A 19,226-nucleotide genomic window follows, 5' to 3' on the forward strand; every position below is an offset into this window, starting at 1 on the left:
TAGGGAAAACACCACACCCCTGCATAACATACTTCTATTTACTTACAGAGGAATATCCCTCCCTCCATTTATTTTTAAGAGAAACAATCATCCTCTACCTTTACTATAAATACATCTGATATTATATTTTGTTTTCTCTGCTCTCTATGCCCCTTGATTCATCTCCCAGAGCATTACTTGAGGAGGGGCAGATTGAGGGAACTGAAGGCTGGAGCAGCCACCGCGCCTCCAGGACATGTTCCCTTTGGGACAGCCTTTGCAGTCTGGTCCATATTTGCATCCCAGTCTACTTGCAGGCACTTCATGCATGGGAACCACCTGCCATACCTAGTTCTCACCTCCATGCACAGGCAGCAGCAAGAAAAAAAAAAGCACTCATAGACTGCTTATCTCTGACCAGATGACAAAAAAGACTATTTCATCGCACAAAGTTGCAATTTTTACTGGGCACCGAATGCCACCATTGGCACCGTTAATTCCCAAGGCGGTTGTTCCACAGGCCGTTTTGGCCTCACACCGGGCTTTCAAAATATATTAAACTATTTATGTGAATGAGAAAAGCAAGCAACATGTGGTGGCTGTGGCAGGAGAGTGTGTGTGCAATAACATCCTTTACTGGCAAGAACTCAGGAGCTGGCAAACCAGACATGCTTTCAGGTACCATCAGACTTCCCTTTCTGCCTGGTTTCCCTAAGCTGCTTTCCAGAGAGGACACCAAGGGGCCACAACTCCCAGTTCCCAAATCAGTAGGTAAGGGGAAAGCTCTAGCACTTATTTTTGAGCAAGTTAACATCTCTAAGCTGTTGAAAAAGGGAATATATTTGCAAATAACTGACCTCAGAAAGAGAGGAAGAAAGAAAAGGGCTCAGGAATATGCGGAAAGGGTCTCCCTTTCAATGGCACGCACCACGGTTTAGGAGATTCCAGCCCTTACTCCTGTTTAATTTTCTCCATGTAGCTGTTACAGACTTGACGTTTTGGCTCAGAACACAAGACAAAGCACAGAAAAAGCCACCTGCTCTGGTCCCCAGCAGCCCACTGAGATGAACTGCTCAAGCAGCTAACTTCCTTCATTAAAGGAAGACTGGTGGGAGCCTGCATTCTGTGTTTTCCGTAAATGATAAGTTTTCACAGGAAGATCTCACTCTCACATCCTCGGCATAATCCAATGCTATGATAAAAATGATAGCACTTAGAAATAGGCAGACCTCAAACCAAATCATTCCCCTTAAGGTCCTCCGTGGTCCCAGAAGCTCTGGTGGAAAGAAGCATAATGGCCAATTAGTGAGAATAATTGAAGAGGAGCCATAAAATATTAATAAAGGAAATAAAAATAATATGCTTAAAGTAAATGTACTATTGCAATTACATCTTAGGAGGCTAGGACTTCAGAGCTTTGTATTTTCATTTTATATGAGAAGTATTAGGCTAAAATAAAGTTATACTTAGAAGCAGTGCGTAACTGTCTTTATTGTGGATCGCAGGAGTTCAGAGGTTTTGCTTGACAGAGTAGATAGACCTGGCAACAACAATCTGGTGGTCACCAAATTTCTGTTGTTACATATTGAAGGCAAATTCTGAAAAACTAAAAAAATGCCCCTTTGTTTGTCAAATTAAAAGGATTAGGGTTAGAAAGATAATCCCATAATCTTATGTTTTGATAGCATCAAAAATATTTCAGATACGGGTCAGGAACACAAACTGAAAACAAAAATCAAATTAATCAGGGAAGCTGATTTTTTTCTTAATGACTCCTGAAAAAGGCCTTATAATGTTACACACATCTTGCACAGAAAATCTCGAAATCAATGTATTTTTAAATCTACAGAAGAGGTAGAAATTCCAAAGTTACCTTTTAAAAAATATTTTTAAAAAGACTCATTGAAAATTAATCCAGCCAGCTGCCACAGCTTGTACTTAACTCATCTTACAACAGTTTAGTAGATAAAAATTCAGCCTTTTTGTAAAATACGGTTTCATCTTATAGTCATTTTAAATTATTACAATCTTGTTAGAGTTAATATGTTTTATTGTGTCATCTAGATTGTGTTTAATTATTAATATAAGACACTCATCTTCCTAATAATACTATAATAATAGTATGCTGGCCCCTTGAAGCTGGGTCGCCCTATCAAATTAAAGTATATTTTTTAATTATATTGGAAAATGCTGTACAATAGCTCTCATATGCTGAGCTATGGAGAATTTGAGAGACAGCCTCAAGTATCTTCATCTTGATTTTTAGAAATGGAAAATTTGGGCCGACAACAGCTCAGGAAGCTGGAATTAGGCGGCACCGTACAGTGTGGGCTGCAGAACAAAACCTGCTGCAGGAGGAGCAGGGGCTTCGATGCAGGCACTGAACCATGATGCTCTAAACAAAAGAGCATTTGCAACAACAATGAAGTTGTGGTTCCCACCATGCTCTGCACAACTGTATCGCAGAACTGTAATTATCTTGATGTTCAAGGCCAAGTGCCTCAGTCTGGTGCTCAATTGTCAGAACTTTCAATCATAACACAAAGAACAGACACACAAGAAACTGCTTTATATTTTTTCCTCCTAAACAGGACATCATCCTAATATCTTCATCTCTGCACTCAGCTGTCCTCCCTGTCACTTTCCTGTTGTTTATCTACTGATGAAAATAAAAATATCTGACTTGGGAATTATAAATATGTACAGAAGCCCAACAGCTTTTTCATAATTCAGTCTTACTGAATTGCAAGGGGGCTTCCCAGTTTCGTTTCCCAGTTTGGTATTTGTAGCCAGGAGAAAAGGAGCCCCATTATCTTGTTACTTGGAAGTTAAATTTCTTTTTTGGTTTGGAAGATGTAAAATATTAAATTCCAGTCTTCCTGGAATTTCTTTTTTTAGCCTTTACCTCTGATCTTCTGTGAACATTGTGAGGGGCTTTCCAGAACATGAGGCATGTTGTAAAAAATACTATCTCATTAAGATTTTATCTTCCTCACAAATAACTTAAGGGCAAGTTGTCGTGGTTTTTTTTCCTCCTCCTTTCTCTTCTCCTTTTTCCTTATCCAATTTGTATTCAGTGAGAAAAAAACAACCAAGACAACTAACCACTGGCAAAAAAACCCCCCAAACACTTAAAGGGCAAGTCTAACACATGGGCTATTCTGACATTTCACAAGTTTATGTTTGGGTGCATCTGAACGCATTTGTGTGGCTTAAAATTTTATCCAGGTAACCTTTCTGACATTAAAGTATGAGAGGAAAAAAATCCAAGTCTTATATCATACGTGGTTCACCTTGGTTAAATTAATAAAAACACAACTGTAAACTATGGTCACAGATAAGTTAGCCGTTGTCTAATAAACTGCTATTTAAAATATTTTAATTGAAACAAACCTCAGTGTGCGTAGTTTTTCTCAGATCAATGTTATGTAATGCCTATGTATGTCCACAATTATGATAGTGTGTGGGAATTCAGCTATGGCAGTGAGGAGCAGTTTTACCTGTACCTATGAAATTATAATATCATATAGCTCTACCTTCCACTTTTTTTTTTTTTTAGTTATACCAATGAGGATAAGCAAATGTATTATAACAAAGGTGTTCAAAAAGCCTGGGAGAACTGCAATTCCCGTTTAGGTGTGGTAACAGAAATACAATCAATATAAAACCAGTACAGTCAAGAGCCTAAAAACTGCTGAAAATCTTCAGAGAAAGATCATTCAAAAAGAAATATATATACAACATGTTAAAGACAAGAAAAGAAATTTCACGCTTGTGAGAACAAAGGGAATGCTAAATTAAGACTGGTCTGCCATTAACCAGAACGCCAACAGGAAACCTGAGGTGCTCAATAGGCATCTCTCTCCCATTGAACACCACTAACCTATAAGCTCATACTCACAGGACTTTTCATTGCCAAGAGATGGGAAGGAGGGGTCAGGTGCCAGAGGCAGGCAGGTACCCACGCCAGGTTAGCAGTTTGCCTGGCCCATGTAAAGCCAGCTGCCTGACAGCAAACGTGAGCTTAGCTTGGCACGGCTTCAGGGTCAAATGTATTATTTTCACATCAGGGATTCAACAAGATTTTGACTTCATTGAAAGAATCTGAAGCCAATGTTAGTCACGGCAGGGGGGTTGGAGTAGATGATCTTCAAAGGTCCCTTCCAACTCAACCCATCCCATGATTATAACCGGCCATTAGGGCTTGATGTTAGACGTGTACATTGTGGAAGAGCTGGGGCAGCATTTGTTCAACAGCTTCAACACGGTCATGCTGCAGAGTGTGCTTGCAGGCCTCTCATGACTGCAAGCTCCTTGATTTCATACCGCACAGCCTCCGATTAAGAACCTATCTATCTCCTCTCCATAATGTAATGTAGTCTAACAGACATCAACAGCCTTAATACCAAGCAAGTGTAAAAATGTAATTGTAAGCATGGAATCATTCTCAAACAGGTTATTGCCTAAGTCCTTTGGATGCTGAATTTTAGCTATATGCTACTTAAATTATCAACAACACGAGAGAAAGTGTCAAATCACCAGTGATAAACTCTGCAGATGACAACTAAGGGGACTGGCTAAACGAAGAGAAGAACAGGCAGCCACACAGCCCTCTTAAGGAGAAGCAAAAGAAGATAAGCTGTAATCAGTAAGGAGGATTTCCTAGACCCTGAACTGTTTGGAAGAGCTGAATTCATAAGTACATTGGAGATGAATTACTACGGTAGCTTCTGAAGCCAGGCTAAGTGATAACATTGCTGTGTGATCTGCTGCTTGCTTTTACAAAGCACCCATCATACCTCCACTGCGGGAGCACCTGGTAAGACCAGAAGCCTTGTCAAACCATTCTAAAACTAATTAAAAAGAGCAATCACAACATTAAGCCTGTAGCTAGGTTTCCATTTGACAGCAAAGGACTTTGATCAGCGCAAGTATTTCCACAGGCAAGGAGGGTAAGATGTGAGGCTCCAGAATAGGCTTCTGAACCCCCAGCACTTGCAGCAGTTTGGCTGAATCAAAGATCATCTCATGTGCACCATCTCAGGGCAGGGTGCAAGGGAGGGCACATGACCAAGGAAACTTCCAAACTCTGAACAGTAGCTACTTTATGTACATCAAGATGAGGGTAATATGATAAAACTCTTTGCTTGGATTTAGGAAAAGGCATAGCAGATTGACGTGAAGGCTGTAGGCCATTTACACCGTTTGGGAACTAAACTGTTAACAAATACACCACAGCAATCCAATTAGAAAAGGCTTTTTGCATCCTGACAAGTGAGCATTGGTTGAAGCTTAGTTGAAGGACATATCTTCCAGACAAAAGTCCACCTGTAGAAGTGGTAGACCTCTTCAGTAAGTCCTGTGAATCAGATATAAACTCCAGATGCCCAACATTCATCTCCTGCAACTTGGTGACATGGACAGGAATATTATTCTCAGAAACATGTTATTTAAAGTTTAACAGACTTCAGCTTTTGTCTGTGTTATATAAAAATGTAACTTTACTCTGTTTTTATTGTTTCAGTTGTCTTCTGGAGCAAGTAGTCACGCAGTTGCGCTATCTGGGCCATAACCCCAGGCCCAACCCAGCATCACTGGGGTCCAGCCATAATGCCATGTTGTGCTGGCCACATCGCTGCAAGCTTTAACAGTGAGCCTTGCCACAAAAGCCAAGGAAGGACCCATTTTAACATGTGTAATAAATCTCTCCATTAAACACAGAGCGCGAGAGGGCATGCCAGCTTCTGTTGAGAGTCCATGTCAAGAAAGAAATGTCTTTCAAAGGGATCTCCTCCAGGTTTCCAGCCGTGGGCAGTTTGAGAATGTCCTAGAGGAGTTGCCTCAGTTGCTTACCACGCCCTTGGTGAGGGGTGCAGCACCCTCTTGCTCTTTTGTTGTTAGTAACTTTTGCAGAGTCCACAGCGATCCTTACATGGAAAGTATTTTGACAGGTACAGTTTGTAATAATCTGAAGTCATAGTTCTCTGACTATATATACAGACCCAAACCCAAGAATTTTGCCAGGTAATGCCTCTGAATCTGAATACCCAAAAACTAATACTTACTTATTTTCAGGAATTCATGACACAAAATGGACATCATGCTGAAAGGAGAGAAAGGAGACTAAATACCACAATTGACTGCTGTGCTCTTCATACCCAGTACCCAGTGGAAGACTTATTATCCATGGCTAATTTCACAGAACAGGTTGCATAGTTCCTTCTATGTTTAGATATTAATTCAGCTCCTGAGATGACATCTAGGGTTCATTGCTTTTTGGCATGGGTAAATACAATGGTCGTATGGAGAAACTTCAAGGCACTGGAAGTAAGATTTATGAGACACTATGTCTCACAGTACATAGCTGAGTGGTGAAGATCACAAAAAGACAACAAGATAGGGTTTCCCAGCTTTTGCACCAGTCATGCTCTGAAAAATGTTTGGAGGAGTCAAGCTCTGCATCTGGACTGTCCACTGCACTGCTTATGGGGTCCTCACTAGCTGCTCAAGGGCTGCAAGCCCCAGCAGGTTTGGAAGGTGCCGCAGGCTGGGAGGAAACAGAGGTAACCATCTGTACACAACAGCTGCCAACCACAGGCACACTGCTGGTCATGCCCACACCAGTGGAGATGTCTGCTTAGTGAATAAAGTTGAAGAGGGCTTTTCTCACAAAAATTTCATGCTGATGAGACAGAGAAAGTTGAAGATTGATGGGAAAGACTGTGATGGGACACCGTGCAGAAGACAAAACCAAGGAGTACTAATCGTAAGGAAGGATCTTACAAGCAAACGATTGCTTATCTCTCCATCAGACGTGAAGAAGTTACCACCGCAGCTGCAGAGAGTGACAGTTCCACAGCAATCAAAGGGAGATTATGTTGCAGTTATGGAAACCTAGTTTTATCACAAACATCAAAAAGCCAGCATGATATAGTACTGCTGAAAAAAGAAAAAAAAATTGCTAGACCTCCAACATTACACAGACCTTCACTGGGATGCAATCACCCTACATCAGCTTTCTCATGGTACTGCCATACAGAAACTGCCAGAGAAGTCAACGAGGTATTCTCCTCTGAGGCTCTGAGAAACAATGAAAGTTATTAAAAGGCTGATAGTCCACACTCTTCCTGCATCCAAAATCAGCAGAAAAACTTCATAAAAAACTGTTAAGACTTTTTGCAAAATATTACAGCCTTTAAATTCTGAAAATAGTAAAAATCACCCAGCACCGTAATAAATGTATATTTATATTAAAGCTCTTGAAACTGAATATACTATTTTTTAAAGTAGCAGATCTCGCCTAGACTGTTTTCTTCTCTACCATATAAATGCACCTGGAATCCAGTAGTATAACTTTGAAGTCATGGACTACTGGACACTGTTAAGGCAGCAACAATACAAAACATTTACTACCTTCACTGTGTTGCTGTAGCATCTGAATGAGGTATCAGAGAGACGACCCTCGAAGCTGAACCATACCATGCACAACCTCCTTACATTTACAGGAGTGATTGAGAACAATGGAATTTCTTACTTGGTCTTTCGTATTAAAGACAAACTTGGATGCAGCTGTTTGAAAGTGCCGGCAAAGCCCACAATCCTGTGAGGGTAATCTTTGTTCCACCTTGGAACATGGCCTTTCATAAGCTAAGCAAGGAGTTAAAGATGTAGTACGGCATCAGATTAAGATTTGCTGTACAGAATTTGGCTACTACACTCCTGTGATCCCACCGCTCCAGCAGAGCTGCAGAAGTGGGCACCAAGAGTGGAATTTCAGACCCTCTTTCCCAAGATAAAACACTCATTAAGGCCCCTCTGGCTGCCAGATTTCTCTACTTGAAAGCTAAAATTCTCCCAAATAAATCTCTCTGGCCTGAAAAATGAGAATCTGGTATCAGACTGAGCTGAGAAATTACTATCTGGATATAAGAAAAGGTAACACAGAAGTAAATCTTCCCATTTACTTTCACTGCTATATGTTTTCAAGAACTGAATGCTGAGCACTTACTAAACAACATGAACAGGGACTCCTGGCACAACGCTGTGAAAACAGCTCTAATTACCTTCTCATGGCACAAAGTCAGAATTCGCAGCAGCCACATTAGATGTCATGATTCCTTATATCAATATGGTATCACAAAAATAAATTAGAAGGAAAAAAGTGTAACAAGTAAAGATCTCCAACTGCTGTATTTGATTACTAAAAGATTTACAGCCACTTAAGATTTCTCCCCTCTCTGAAATGAAATCCAAGGAGAGATGCAAAGGATATGGGAAACTCTGACGATCTTTTTCCTTAGAAATTGCTCCTTGCAAAGGAGGCAGCGAGAATGCCATATGCTAAGGAGAACTGTGGGAACATTAAATCTCTTCCTTATTTTAGTGTTTGGTAGGTTTTTTTCCCATTTGAGTGTTTTTGTTCCATGCCAATTAAATTCTACTTTTTGGGAGTAGAGAGTGGAGGAGAACGGCTGCGGCAGCTGCTGAGCAGAAGGACTGTGGGCATGGACCTGCAACAAGAACTGCTGGAGGACCCAGTGATGGCAGGAGACACTTACCCATGGCAGGGCAGGAACCGTGGGAATTCACACCCAAAAAGGTGGTGACTTACGGCTGCGGTGGTACGCTCTCAGGAGGCACCAGCGTGGGGCTGGAAGTACAGCTCATTCGGGAACTGCTGTGGCAACCATGCCTCCAAAACTCATGTGGATGACATGAGGCATTTGCTTTTCAGGTGTTCGCCCCTGAAGAGTACAGACAATTCGACCCCTGTCCAAGCCTTCACCTTTAGTTCATCTCAGCTGCTTTTGCAGTGCTCAAAGATACATGAAATAAAACTGGGAAAATTACAGAGGTTTTCCACAGCGTTCAAGTTCATTAAATTTGTTTGCTTAACTTAAGTTACATCCTTTAACCCCTGAGCCACGCACATAGCTCCCTGCCATCAGTGGCATGATTGTTAGTGTGCACATTGTTTGCTTCTCTACACTGATCTGTATATTAAGAAAAGAAGTTAAGGGGGTCGCTATTCTGAAAAAACGTGATTAAATATACATGTCCTTCTTCACTCACCTCCTTACATCACAGGAAGTGAAACTAATTCCAAATCACCCCAAACTAGCCAGTAATCAGGTTTCAGAAATATCTTCTAGAAGCTCAGTTTACCTTTTTGCCCGTAACAGAAGAATCCTGAAGACAGAGAAACTTTCATCATGTATAAATGACTAACAATTACATCAAAACAAAGGGAGGGCTTCAAAGCGGGGTGGAAAAACAGGGAGAAATTCCATCCAATTAAGATAGACCATAATTACCTTCCAGAGGAAATAAACCACTATATTTTTAACAGATGACCAGTCAGATAGATTCAGTACAGGGTTATGATTGTGTAGTGATTTCTCATCGAGTGGCAGCATATCTCCCCAGAGAGATGACAGATCTTAGTATTTTCTTGTAATTATTTTCCTATGCAGGCTCTTGATTGGGGAATGGAAACATGAGAGCTCCAGAGCAGGCTGCACTTTATGACTATTACTATTCATATTTCATCTTTTACAATTAATTCAAAGATTCGTAAGTACCTCATACTGGTATGTTACTACGCTGAGTTAATACTGTAGTAACATTTCAGTAATACCAGAATTACCCAACTTTCAGCCTTAGCAATTCTCTGCTCATTCTGATTTATGAGCGCTGCATTCCACGAGCTAATTCACACTGCTGCCGCTATTGAAACTAACCTATGCTGTTTAAATATTAAACAGATAAAAAAACCTGGATCACTGTAAACAATAAATATTTATATAAAAGCTGAAAACACAGTATTATGATTAACAGATACAAACCAAACCTGCAAATGGATGTGAACATATTTAAAGAAAGGACAAAAAGCATAGATAAAAACAGTTGTTAAAGGACATTGGGACAAGATTCAATAACGCATCTTCATTAAATATTTCTGGTAATAGATTGCTTGCTGATACTGTTTTCCACCTCGTTCTGTAAAGGGGATGAAAACCAACCAACCAATGATTACCATATATGAGCAAGTGCATCAGGTTTGATGCAAAAAACATTGTCATGCAATATGGAGCCTAAAGGCACTAACGTAACGTAAACCAGCCACTGAGGAGATACTAAATTTCTAGTGCATTCGTTCAGCAATAAACCAGAAATATTCAATAATATTTGTTTCAATTTCACCGAATCACAGAATCATTTTCTTTGGGAGACCTTTAAGATCATCAAGTAAGTCCAACTGTTAACACCGCCAAGTTCACCACTAAATCATGTCCTCAGCACCACATTGACACATCTTTTAAAAAGCTCCAGGGATGATGACTCCAACAGTTCCCCGGGCAGCCTGTTCCAATGCTTCACAACCTTCTCTGTAAGGAAATTTTTCCTAATATCCAACCTGAACCTCCCCCGGTGCAACTTGAGGCCGTTTCCACTCATCCTATCGTTTGTTACCTGGGATAAGAGACTAAGGCCCACCTTGCTACAACCTCCTTTTGGGTAGCTGCAGAGTGCAGTAAGGTGCCCCCTGAGCCTCTTTTCTCCAGGCTAAACAACCCCAGTTCCCTCAGTCGCTCCTCGCAGGACTTGTTCTCCAAACCCTTCACCAGCTTTGTTGACCTGGACATGCTCCGGCACCTCAGTGTCCTCCTTATAGTGAGGGGCCCCAAACTGGACACAGGATTCAAGGTGTGGCCTCACCAGTGTCAAGTACAGTGGGCAAATGGATTCAAGGTGTGGCCTCACCAGTGTCAAGTACAGTGGGACAATCACTTCCCCACTCCTGCTGGCCACACTTGCTGATACAAGCCAGGACTCCATTGGCCTTCTTGGCCACCTGGGCACACTGCCGGCTCATATTCAGCCAGATGTTGACCAGCACCTTCAGGTCCTTTCCCACTGGGCAGCTTTCCAGCCACTCCTCCCCAAGGCTGAAGCATTGCAGCAGATTGTTCTGATTTAAGTGCAGAACCCAGCACTCGGCCTTGTTGAACTTCATACCATTGGCCTTGGCCCATCGATCCAGCCTGTCCAGATCCCTCTGTAGAGCCTCTCTACCTTCAAGCAGATCAACATTCCCACCCAGCTTAGTGTTATCTGCAAACTTACTGAGGGTGCACTTGATCCCCTCATTAATAAAGATGTTAAGGAGTCCCCAATACCGAGCTCTGGTGAACACTATTTGTGACCGGCCGCCATCTGAATTTAACTCCACTCACCACCACTCTCTGGGCCTGGCCATCCAGACAGTGTTTTACGCAGCGAAGGGTACACTCATCCAAGCCACAAGCAGTCAGTTTCTCCAGAAGAATGCTGTGGGAAACTGCGCCAAAAGCTTGACTAGTCTAGGTAGACAGTATCCTCAGCCCTTCCCATCCACCCAGTGGTCACCTTGTCATAGAAAGAGATCAAGTTGGTCAAGCAGGACCTGCCTTTCATAAATCCACGCTGACTAGGCCTGATCACCTGGTTGTCCGGTACATGCTGCGTGATGGCCCTCAAGATAATCTGCTCTATAACCTTTCCTGGCATCAACGTTAGGCTGACAGGCCCGTAGTTCCCTAGATCTTCCCACCAGCTCTTCTTGTATGTGGGTGTCACATTTGCTAACCTCCAGTCAACTGTGACCTCCCTGAACAGCCACAAGTGCTGATAAATGATGGCAAGTGGCACTTCTGCCAGCTCCCTCAGTACCCCTGGGTGGATCCTATCTGTCCCCACAGACTTGTGTACATCTAAATGGTCTAATTCACAGGATAAGGGATTCCAGGGCTCTCTTGATCATGGCTGGGTGTGTTTTCTCCTGGCCAGGCTGACTGTGACCACGACCTGAACTGTCCTTCAAAAGAATAAAGTGTTTCACTGAAGTGCAGTTAATTCTGAGACCTAAAGATGGCAATGCTATAAGCAGTGCTCACTCCTTATCTTCTGATCACTCTAATAGCCTGACAGCAGGACAGTTAATTTTTAACTCAACAGCTATGCACTGAAAATACAGTTACAGATGAAATCTTTCTTTGTGTATGAATAATATGGTGTCTCTCCTCTAAATAGGTACCGTGTCATTCTGACTACAGCATTAATTATTAAATATGTCAATCAATTATTAATAAAAGATTATTCTCTTTCATTTTTGAAGCTTTTTTTTCCAGAAGATTTCTAGCAAGAAACCCTCCAAATGTGATGTTGGAATGCATGTCATTACAAAACCTAAGGCATGAATGAATTAACTCTATTTATAAGCATATCTTTGTTTAATGAAACTTGCTACTTCTAATCATCCCTATGAACTGTATAATAGTACATAAACACGTTAAATGAAATCAGTTGATCATAAAATCTGTTTTGTTATGCCCAACGCTGCACGTATTTTGCATTAGCTGTATGTAATGGTTAATGGGCTTTATAATGTGCTTCGCTGTGCATGTCATTCATGAGGAGCCCAGCAGGAAAATACTCCTCAGCAAGACCAAACACCTCAACCATCTCACAGCTCTATTCAGGGTTTCACTGGTAAGGCAAAAAGTTCCTCTGCCTCACCTCAGGAAGGTCCTTCTGCCCCGAGCCCTACTCTGATTTTAGGGAGCATCTCGTATCCCCCTTGCTAGGGAAAGTCCAGTTCACTTGCTCCTGCCATGTCCCTGCTCACAGACAGCTGGCTCTTTCTACCACATTTTTACTTACAAACCTGAGCCAAAAGCCACAGAAAGTGAGGGAAAACCCCTTCACCTAGAGGTCTGGATCCAGCCCAGTAGGCATACATATAATCTAGATTTTTTTTTACATGAAGACTTAAAGAATTTATGTTTTCAATTTTTTATAACTTCAGCAGTGCAAGGCAGCCTTGGGAACAGCCCCCTCTGCTTCACCCCTCATTTGCAGGGGTTACAGCAGACATTGCCGAGCCATCAGCGTAAATTACAGCTGCAGCACATCAGTTCAGAATGCTTAAATGCGTGTGAGATTTCAAATACATAAATAATCCCTTGGACTTTACTGAAGAACCAGAAAACATTCAGCTAATATTCTTTCATAACTTCTCAGGAGTACTTGAGAAGTACTTTGATCTTTATTAGCTGTCAAGTCCATGATAGGGCAAAGAACGTTCCTCGACAGGCTGCTGGAGACAGGCCTGGAAGCTGCTACATCATTCTGGAGTTTATTTGGACATTCACAAACTGGAGCTGACTTGCAGTATTTCCCATAAATGTGTATTATTGTAGTTCCTTGGGACAATGAACCATCCTCATGTTTGGCACTTGTTGATGATCAAGGGTTGACAACCTCCTACTGAGGCTGCGCACCCCCACTGCACCCTGGTACTGCTAAGGAGCCAGGAAGTCATTAACATGCAAAACCATGAACCAGGTGATGTGTCCCTTCTCTTTCCTTCCAGACAGAAGAAAAATGTTTGCATAAAGCACTTTGAGCAGAAATTCACAGAATGAACATTGCTTCAGCAGTGTTTGGGCCCTCTGCATGACCTGGAGCAAGGCAAGGATCCTACCACCATGCATGCCCAGAGATACGGGACTTACCCGTGTGATGATGTATGACACTCAAGAACCTTCTCCTGACCAGAAGGCAGCGCCAGGAGTTTTTCTCTTTTTGACTAGGAATGTCAGCAATTTCAGCTTGACACAGAGCTGGTCTGGCTGATGGTCTAACATGTAAATCATGGGCCAAAGATAAGATAAACACATACCAGTGTAGTCCTCGTAGCATTCACAAGTGTAGCCCCCTTCTCGGCTCCGACACAACCCGTTGCTCCCGCAAGGGTTGGAGTAGCAGAGGTCAATCTCCGTCTCACAGTAGTCGCCCGTGAAGCCTGGGGGGCATCGGCACCGCAGCCCATTGATAGGGTGGATGGGGCGGAACAGGACGGTGTTGGAGCTGATGAACGGGGCCGAGCTGTCAAACTTCAGGACAGAGACACACTTCATGTAGTTCTCACAGGGCTCACGCAAACAGATGTTGTCATCAAAGGGCAGCACCCTCTGTGTGGAAATCATGGTCAGCAGGGTCCTGTTGAGGTAGATCTGCTCCTGCAGGTCCTCAGAGGGGAAGAACTTGTTTCGAATGCCACCAGGGAGCAAAGCTGAGAAGGTCACATTCAGGATATTGGAGCTGACATCTGTGTCATTTTGGATGTTGAAAACGAAGATGCCATCTTTAGCAGTGGAGAGCACTGTTGCCACCCCCTCCACAAACAGGGACAGGAGGGGAGAAAGGAACCTCTCCTGGGACATGTTCTCCAGCCGCACTGTGATGCTGTTGGTGAGCATGTCATCCGTGATGATGGTGACACGCAGGGTGCAGACTGCCGTGACACTGTGGACACCATCTGAAAGGAAGAGAAAGATAACAGTGATGTCAGAGAGCAGGCTTCAACCTATGGACAACGAGGCTCCTGCAGTCTCCTGGAAATAAAACAGACCAAGGAATTTTTAGGGTACTGAGATGGGAGAGGGAAATCACTCCTGCAGTAATTACCAATGCCTTTACTCAGTAAAACAAAATGAAATCTCTTAAAGATTGCAACTCAAAGGACCAGAGACATCTCAAAGAGCCCAGAACACCTGGAGAACATCCCAGACAAACAACTGGCAAGGGCTAGTGAGTAAACTGACAGCCTGAGAGCCCCAGGGATGGCCAAGGGGAAGCCAAGAAGAAGGGGGCTCTCATGAGGCAACTGAGTGGAGCTTCATACAAGTCACTGTGAGTTTACAACTGGTGCTGGGAAGCTGTCACTTTTAACAGCACAACACCAAAATTATCTTCTCCAGGCATGGTCTCAGGCTTGAGGAGACAGAACTATGCACAGACAGAGAATTGTGACCAGAGCATTAGATAAAAGTCACCTAAGGAAAAAAGTCTTCACATTTGAATACTTGAACTTCTTCACTCCTCATACCTAATTTCTCCAAAACACTTCACGAAAATTAGAAAAAAAAAATCAAATAAAACATGCCTGTAGTGAAAAGCAGACACTTAAAATCTCTTCCATTTTATCCTTATTTCTGCAATAAACCCCATAAATATATAAATGTAGCACTAATACTTGACACTGAGCTGAGAGATGCCACTGTAAAATCTCAGCATGCACTGAAGCTTAGAGTAGTGCTGTGAATATGCAAACTCTAGAGTCTTCTATCACTGTGAAACATAATTACGACAGTGAGTGCTATAATTAATCCAAATTCCATGTGATCACGGAATGGGAAGTTGCGTCATCACTGAAACCAAACCACTTAGTTTAATTCTGTCTCCTTGCCTAATGTTAAGAACTCATTAAAATACAGATCACATAACAGAAAATATGGTTAGTACTAAAGCATCCTCTGTAATCCCAGGAGAGATCAAGACTGGCTTCTGATAGGCAATGTTGCTTCTCAAAGATATCATAATGTAAATAAACAACCAGAAATGGGGGAGAGGTCATCTCATGAGAGAGAGGAACTGGTTTGAGTGGACAACATCAGACCCACAGCAGCGATTAAGAACTGAATCCAGTTCCCCTAGATCCCAGCTTAGTGCCATAGTCTTGGCCCAAAGTATCCCAGAAATAATAGTTTAACAAGTAACCTGCTATTACATTTATTAAACCATAAAGTATGTGTGGAATCGGATTTTGATTCACATCAGTGTAAAATTGCAGCAGAAATGGCATTTGAATCAATCTAAAGCCAGTGTGAGATCAAAATTCTAACAGCTTGGGTTGCTGAATGTCATTTTCCTAAGGTTTATTATCTCAAAGTGTAAGGTTTTGATCCATTATGGGTCAAAAGGTCTTTCAAGAACAGAAAGGTAAGAATGGCTGCTTTGCTATTTACTGTCATTGATACACCTCAAGTTCTGTTTTGTTTTAAAAAGAAATGTATTGTTGGAAGTTTTTTCCTCCAATAATACAGTAGCAATATAGTAAATTATGGCAGCATAATTGACCAAATGGCTTTTGAATCCTCCTCCTGACTGGGTTGTCTGCAAAAGCTCAGCTGTTGACTTTTTTCCCCACTGAAGCAGCTCTTAGGCAAACAGAAAAACCTTTTCTCCTGTGTGCTACTTTACTACTCCCTAGCTAAAACCAAACAGTCAGAAGAGGCCACTATTCGGGGTGACTTGTTTGATGTGCCCCTCACAGAAGCTCATGTGCCAGCCAGCTTTCCTTTTTCTGCAAGTTTGCAGAAATCTTCATCCCCTTCTCCTTGGACTCATTCTAGAAATGTGTCATTCCAGACTCCATCAAGACCCAAAGCAACCTTTAAAAGTAATCGGGTAGCCAAGATCCTAACTGCATGCCCCTCCTCCTGTGAGGTCTGTGGATTTCTGGCCAACAGACAATGCAGGATGCACCGTATTTTCCTAAATGACATCCTCAGACTAGTTTACCCACTTCTGTCACTCGCAGGGCTTTCATTCCCCTGAAAGGCCAGAAGCAGAACAAACTATTCACTTTTTTTTTCCTTAAAACAATTGACATTTGCCTGCCTGTCCCATAGGGTGCCTGAACTATTTTGCTATTTGTTGCACAATACGCTACAGAAGTTCTCTCATACCAGCGAGAACGCAGGACAATGGGTCCTTTTCTTAAGAAAACACTATGATCTATAGCCCATGGTATGTATAGTAAGAAGACAAAATACGATCCACTGTCTGACAACGCACTAGAGCCTACAGACTGTCATAATCAATATCAACTGTCACAATATGCAAGAGCTTCCCAGCATTCACAACAGCTATTCTGACACAGTTAATAAATCACTGGAAAAAGCCCGGTGTCAGATACAACACAGCCTCCTTGTTCCACAGGCAGCACAAAAGAAAACCGGGCATGGACGTATAGCTGCAGAATGAAGTTGTGTTTTAAAAGCCAGTTCGTCTTTGTGCAGCCCTGTTGCAGAGCATTAAAATAAAAAGAGAGTAAAAAGGAGCTGAGCATGTGTACTACAGGCAACAAAAGAGAGGCACGGCTATACAGCCGGCTGCACAAGCGCCTCTTTCATATCACCAGTGGGTCTGAGAGCAGCATCATGGGATCCAATCATCTATTCATTCAGAAATTCATGGAAAGTTGAAACAATCTGTGGTTTTATGGGACCAAATTAGTACCTATTTTATTTCCAACAGACAACATTCGCTTTGAGGGCTGAAAAAAGTACAAGAAAGTGGAAATTTTGTCCTCTTCTTTATTGGGAATTCAATGAAACCCTAAATACTCAATAAAATACGTGTTTTGAGAGTCACAAGTGAAGTACTCCATGAAAGTTTCAAATGTTTACTGCCAGAAATGTCAGAAAAATAATGTTAGGAAGTACAATTTTATAGAGTGGTAATACTTTATGGCCTTTCACTGTCCGGCACTGCAGCTATCCAATATTCACGCACAACCAATCTGTTATTCTGCTAGAAAGTCTCTAACAACCTGTTTTTTCAAAGGTCGTCTGATACAGCTATAAAAAAATCCCTATCATGTTTTGGCAGCTGCAAGATGGCTTCAGTCAGGCATGTAAAACACCCTTCAAATGATGCTACACAGGAGAAACTGGCTACACTTTGCTCTTTGGAGCAGATCTTCACACAGATGAATACATACACATATGCAAAGCTTAGCTGTCACCAGTTCTCACAGCCATCATCTGTCTGGCTTCAGGAAACCAGGTGGATGCAGGAGTCTTCCTGAAGGTGCTCTAAAAACACGAGCCGTGCTGGCAGATGGGACGCACAGGCTTACTGCTAAGAATGGTCTGAGCAGACAGCCTGTATCTTAGGAACACAAGCCACTATCACTGGAGTAGCCTGAGAAAAGGGAATCACAGGACAGACCAAGGAGGAAGACAGGATTGGACCCATCCTTTTGTGGACTTGGCTCCTCAAATGCTTGTACCAATGGCTTTTCTTAGTCAATCCTCAACTTTCTCTTCTGTAAAGTGGGGATAATGGCCCTTAATTGTACACTGTGAAGCAGTGAGTGCAATGATGAAATGCTGAGATACTGGGGTGATGAAGGCAATGTAAATACCCTAAACAAATCGTAAGAGGTTCTTCTAACAGCTGTGGCAGCCAAGTTTATCAAGAAAAGCTGGAAAGATTAAAATAAAAGACTCTTAGGATCTCACACATCGGTGAATGGACAAAGAGGATTCTGGACAGCCAGGTGGCTGCACAGGAGAAGATGTGTTCCTTACAAATGCAGTCCCTGCACATGCAATTTATATCCTGACAATATTATTTTATGTATTCTTTCTACAAAAGAAATCTCCAGAAGGTGGAAGTCAAAGTAGACTGTTGTTTTTTGTGGCACTGTCACTGTTGACTAGGCTCATTAAAAACACAACCTTCATCCTCCATCAAACTAACGAAAAGATTTAATAGCAATCACATACTCTTACCATTACACAGAAGAGAGAAGACACTAAGGCTGACAAAAGCTTGACTCTCTCTAAAATACACTAAGAATAACTAAGAATTGATTAAATAGTCATTGTTTCATGATTACCTTTACGACAAACCTATTCAAATCTGAGACTTTAATCTCAGCTTTCTATCTTCTGGCAGTCCACAAACCAAAGAATTTTATTATCTACTAATGTAAACACAGCAAAGTTTAACTGAAATGCATATTTGGCAATGGCAGCACCTGGCCAGAAAGGTTCTCTTGTTTGTTTTGTAGCTGGCAGAAATAAAATAATTAACACTTTTTTTGGCTTATTGCATACAAAGGTCTTAGGGCTAATTACGAAAGCTGCGTATTTTTATACAAATACTTCAGCATCAGAGCTTCCTTTCACAGATATCTCAACCCAAATCTGTTCTAATTCTGCTTTATAATGCATCTGGAAATAAGTTAGAGTGTATGACAGCTATGCAAACTCCTTGGCTAGCAAAACAGAATAAGGACACTCCATGGGTTCAAATAACCTCTTGGTCTTCCCAGCTCATAAAAAACAGGCATGCCCATGGGTACCAGCCATCGCTTGGTAACATGCCTTGGAATGATCTAACCTCCATCCCCCACTGCTTCCAGCCACGTCTTTGCATGAGAGTTAATACACACCTCGTCCAGTACTAAGCCTTGAACTACTGACGAGGATTCCTTACTTTCAGCATCCTTTCCACTGCTTGGGCAGCACTAGCACGTAAATAGCACCAGCTCACAGAAATGGAGAATGCAGGCAACACTTGGCTGAGCATGACTGAGCAGAGCTGGAACCCAAACCATGCTTCCTGCT

The 19,226-nt window shown here is 42.1% G+C and overlaps 1 protein-coding gene across 1 annotated transcript in view; it reads right to left on the reverse strand.

Annotated features, from left to right (window-relative positions):
• Positions 1-19,226, reverse strand: part of CELSR1 (cadherin, EGF LAG seven-pass G-type receptor 1) — a gene marked incomplete at its 5' end in the record, with an annotated part of 176,113 nt that overhangs the window by 92,711 nt on the left and 64,176 nt on the right. The window contains one exon of the mRNA XM_010142837.1: positions 13,703-14,341. Coding sequence (XP_010141139.1) covers positions 13,703-14,341 — 639 coding nt within the window. The remainder of the gene's footprint in view (positions 1-13,702; positions 14,342-19,226) is intronic.

Source organism: Buceros rhinoceros, unplaced genomic scaffold (genome assembly GCF_000710305.1).
Source record: "Buceros rhinoceros silvestris isolate BGI_N320 unplaced genomic scaffold, ASM71030v1 scaffold11319, whole genome shotgun sequence".
Classification (NCBI taxonomy): Eukaryota; Metazoa; Chordata; class Aves; order Bucerotiformes; family Bucerotidae; genus Buceros; species Buceros rhinoceros.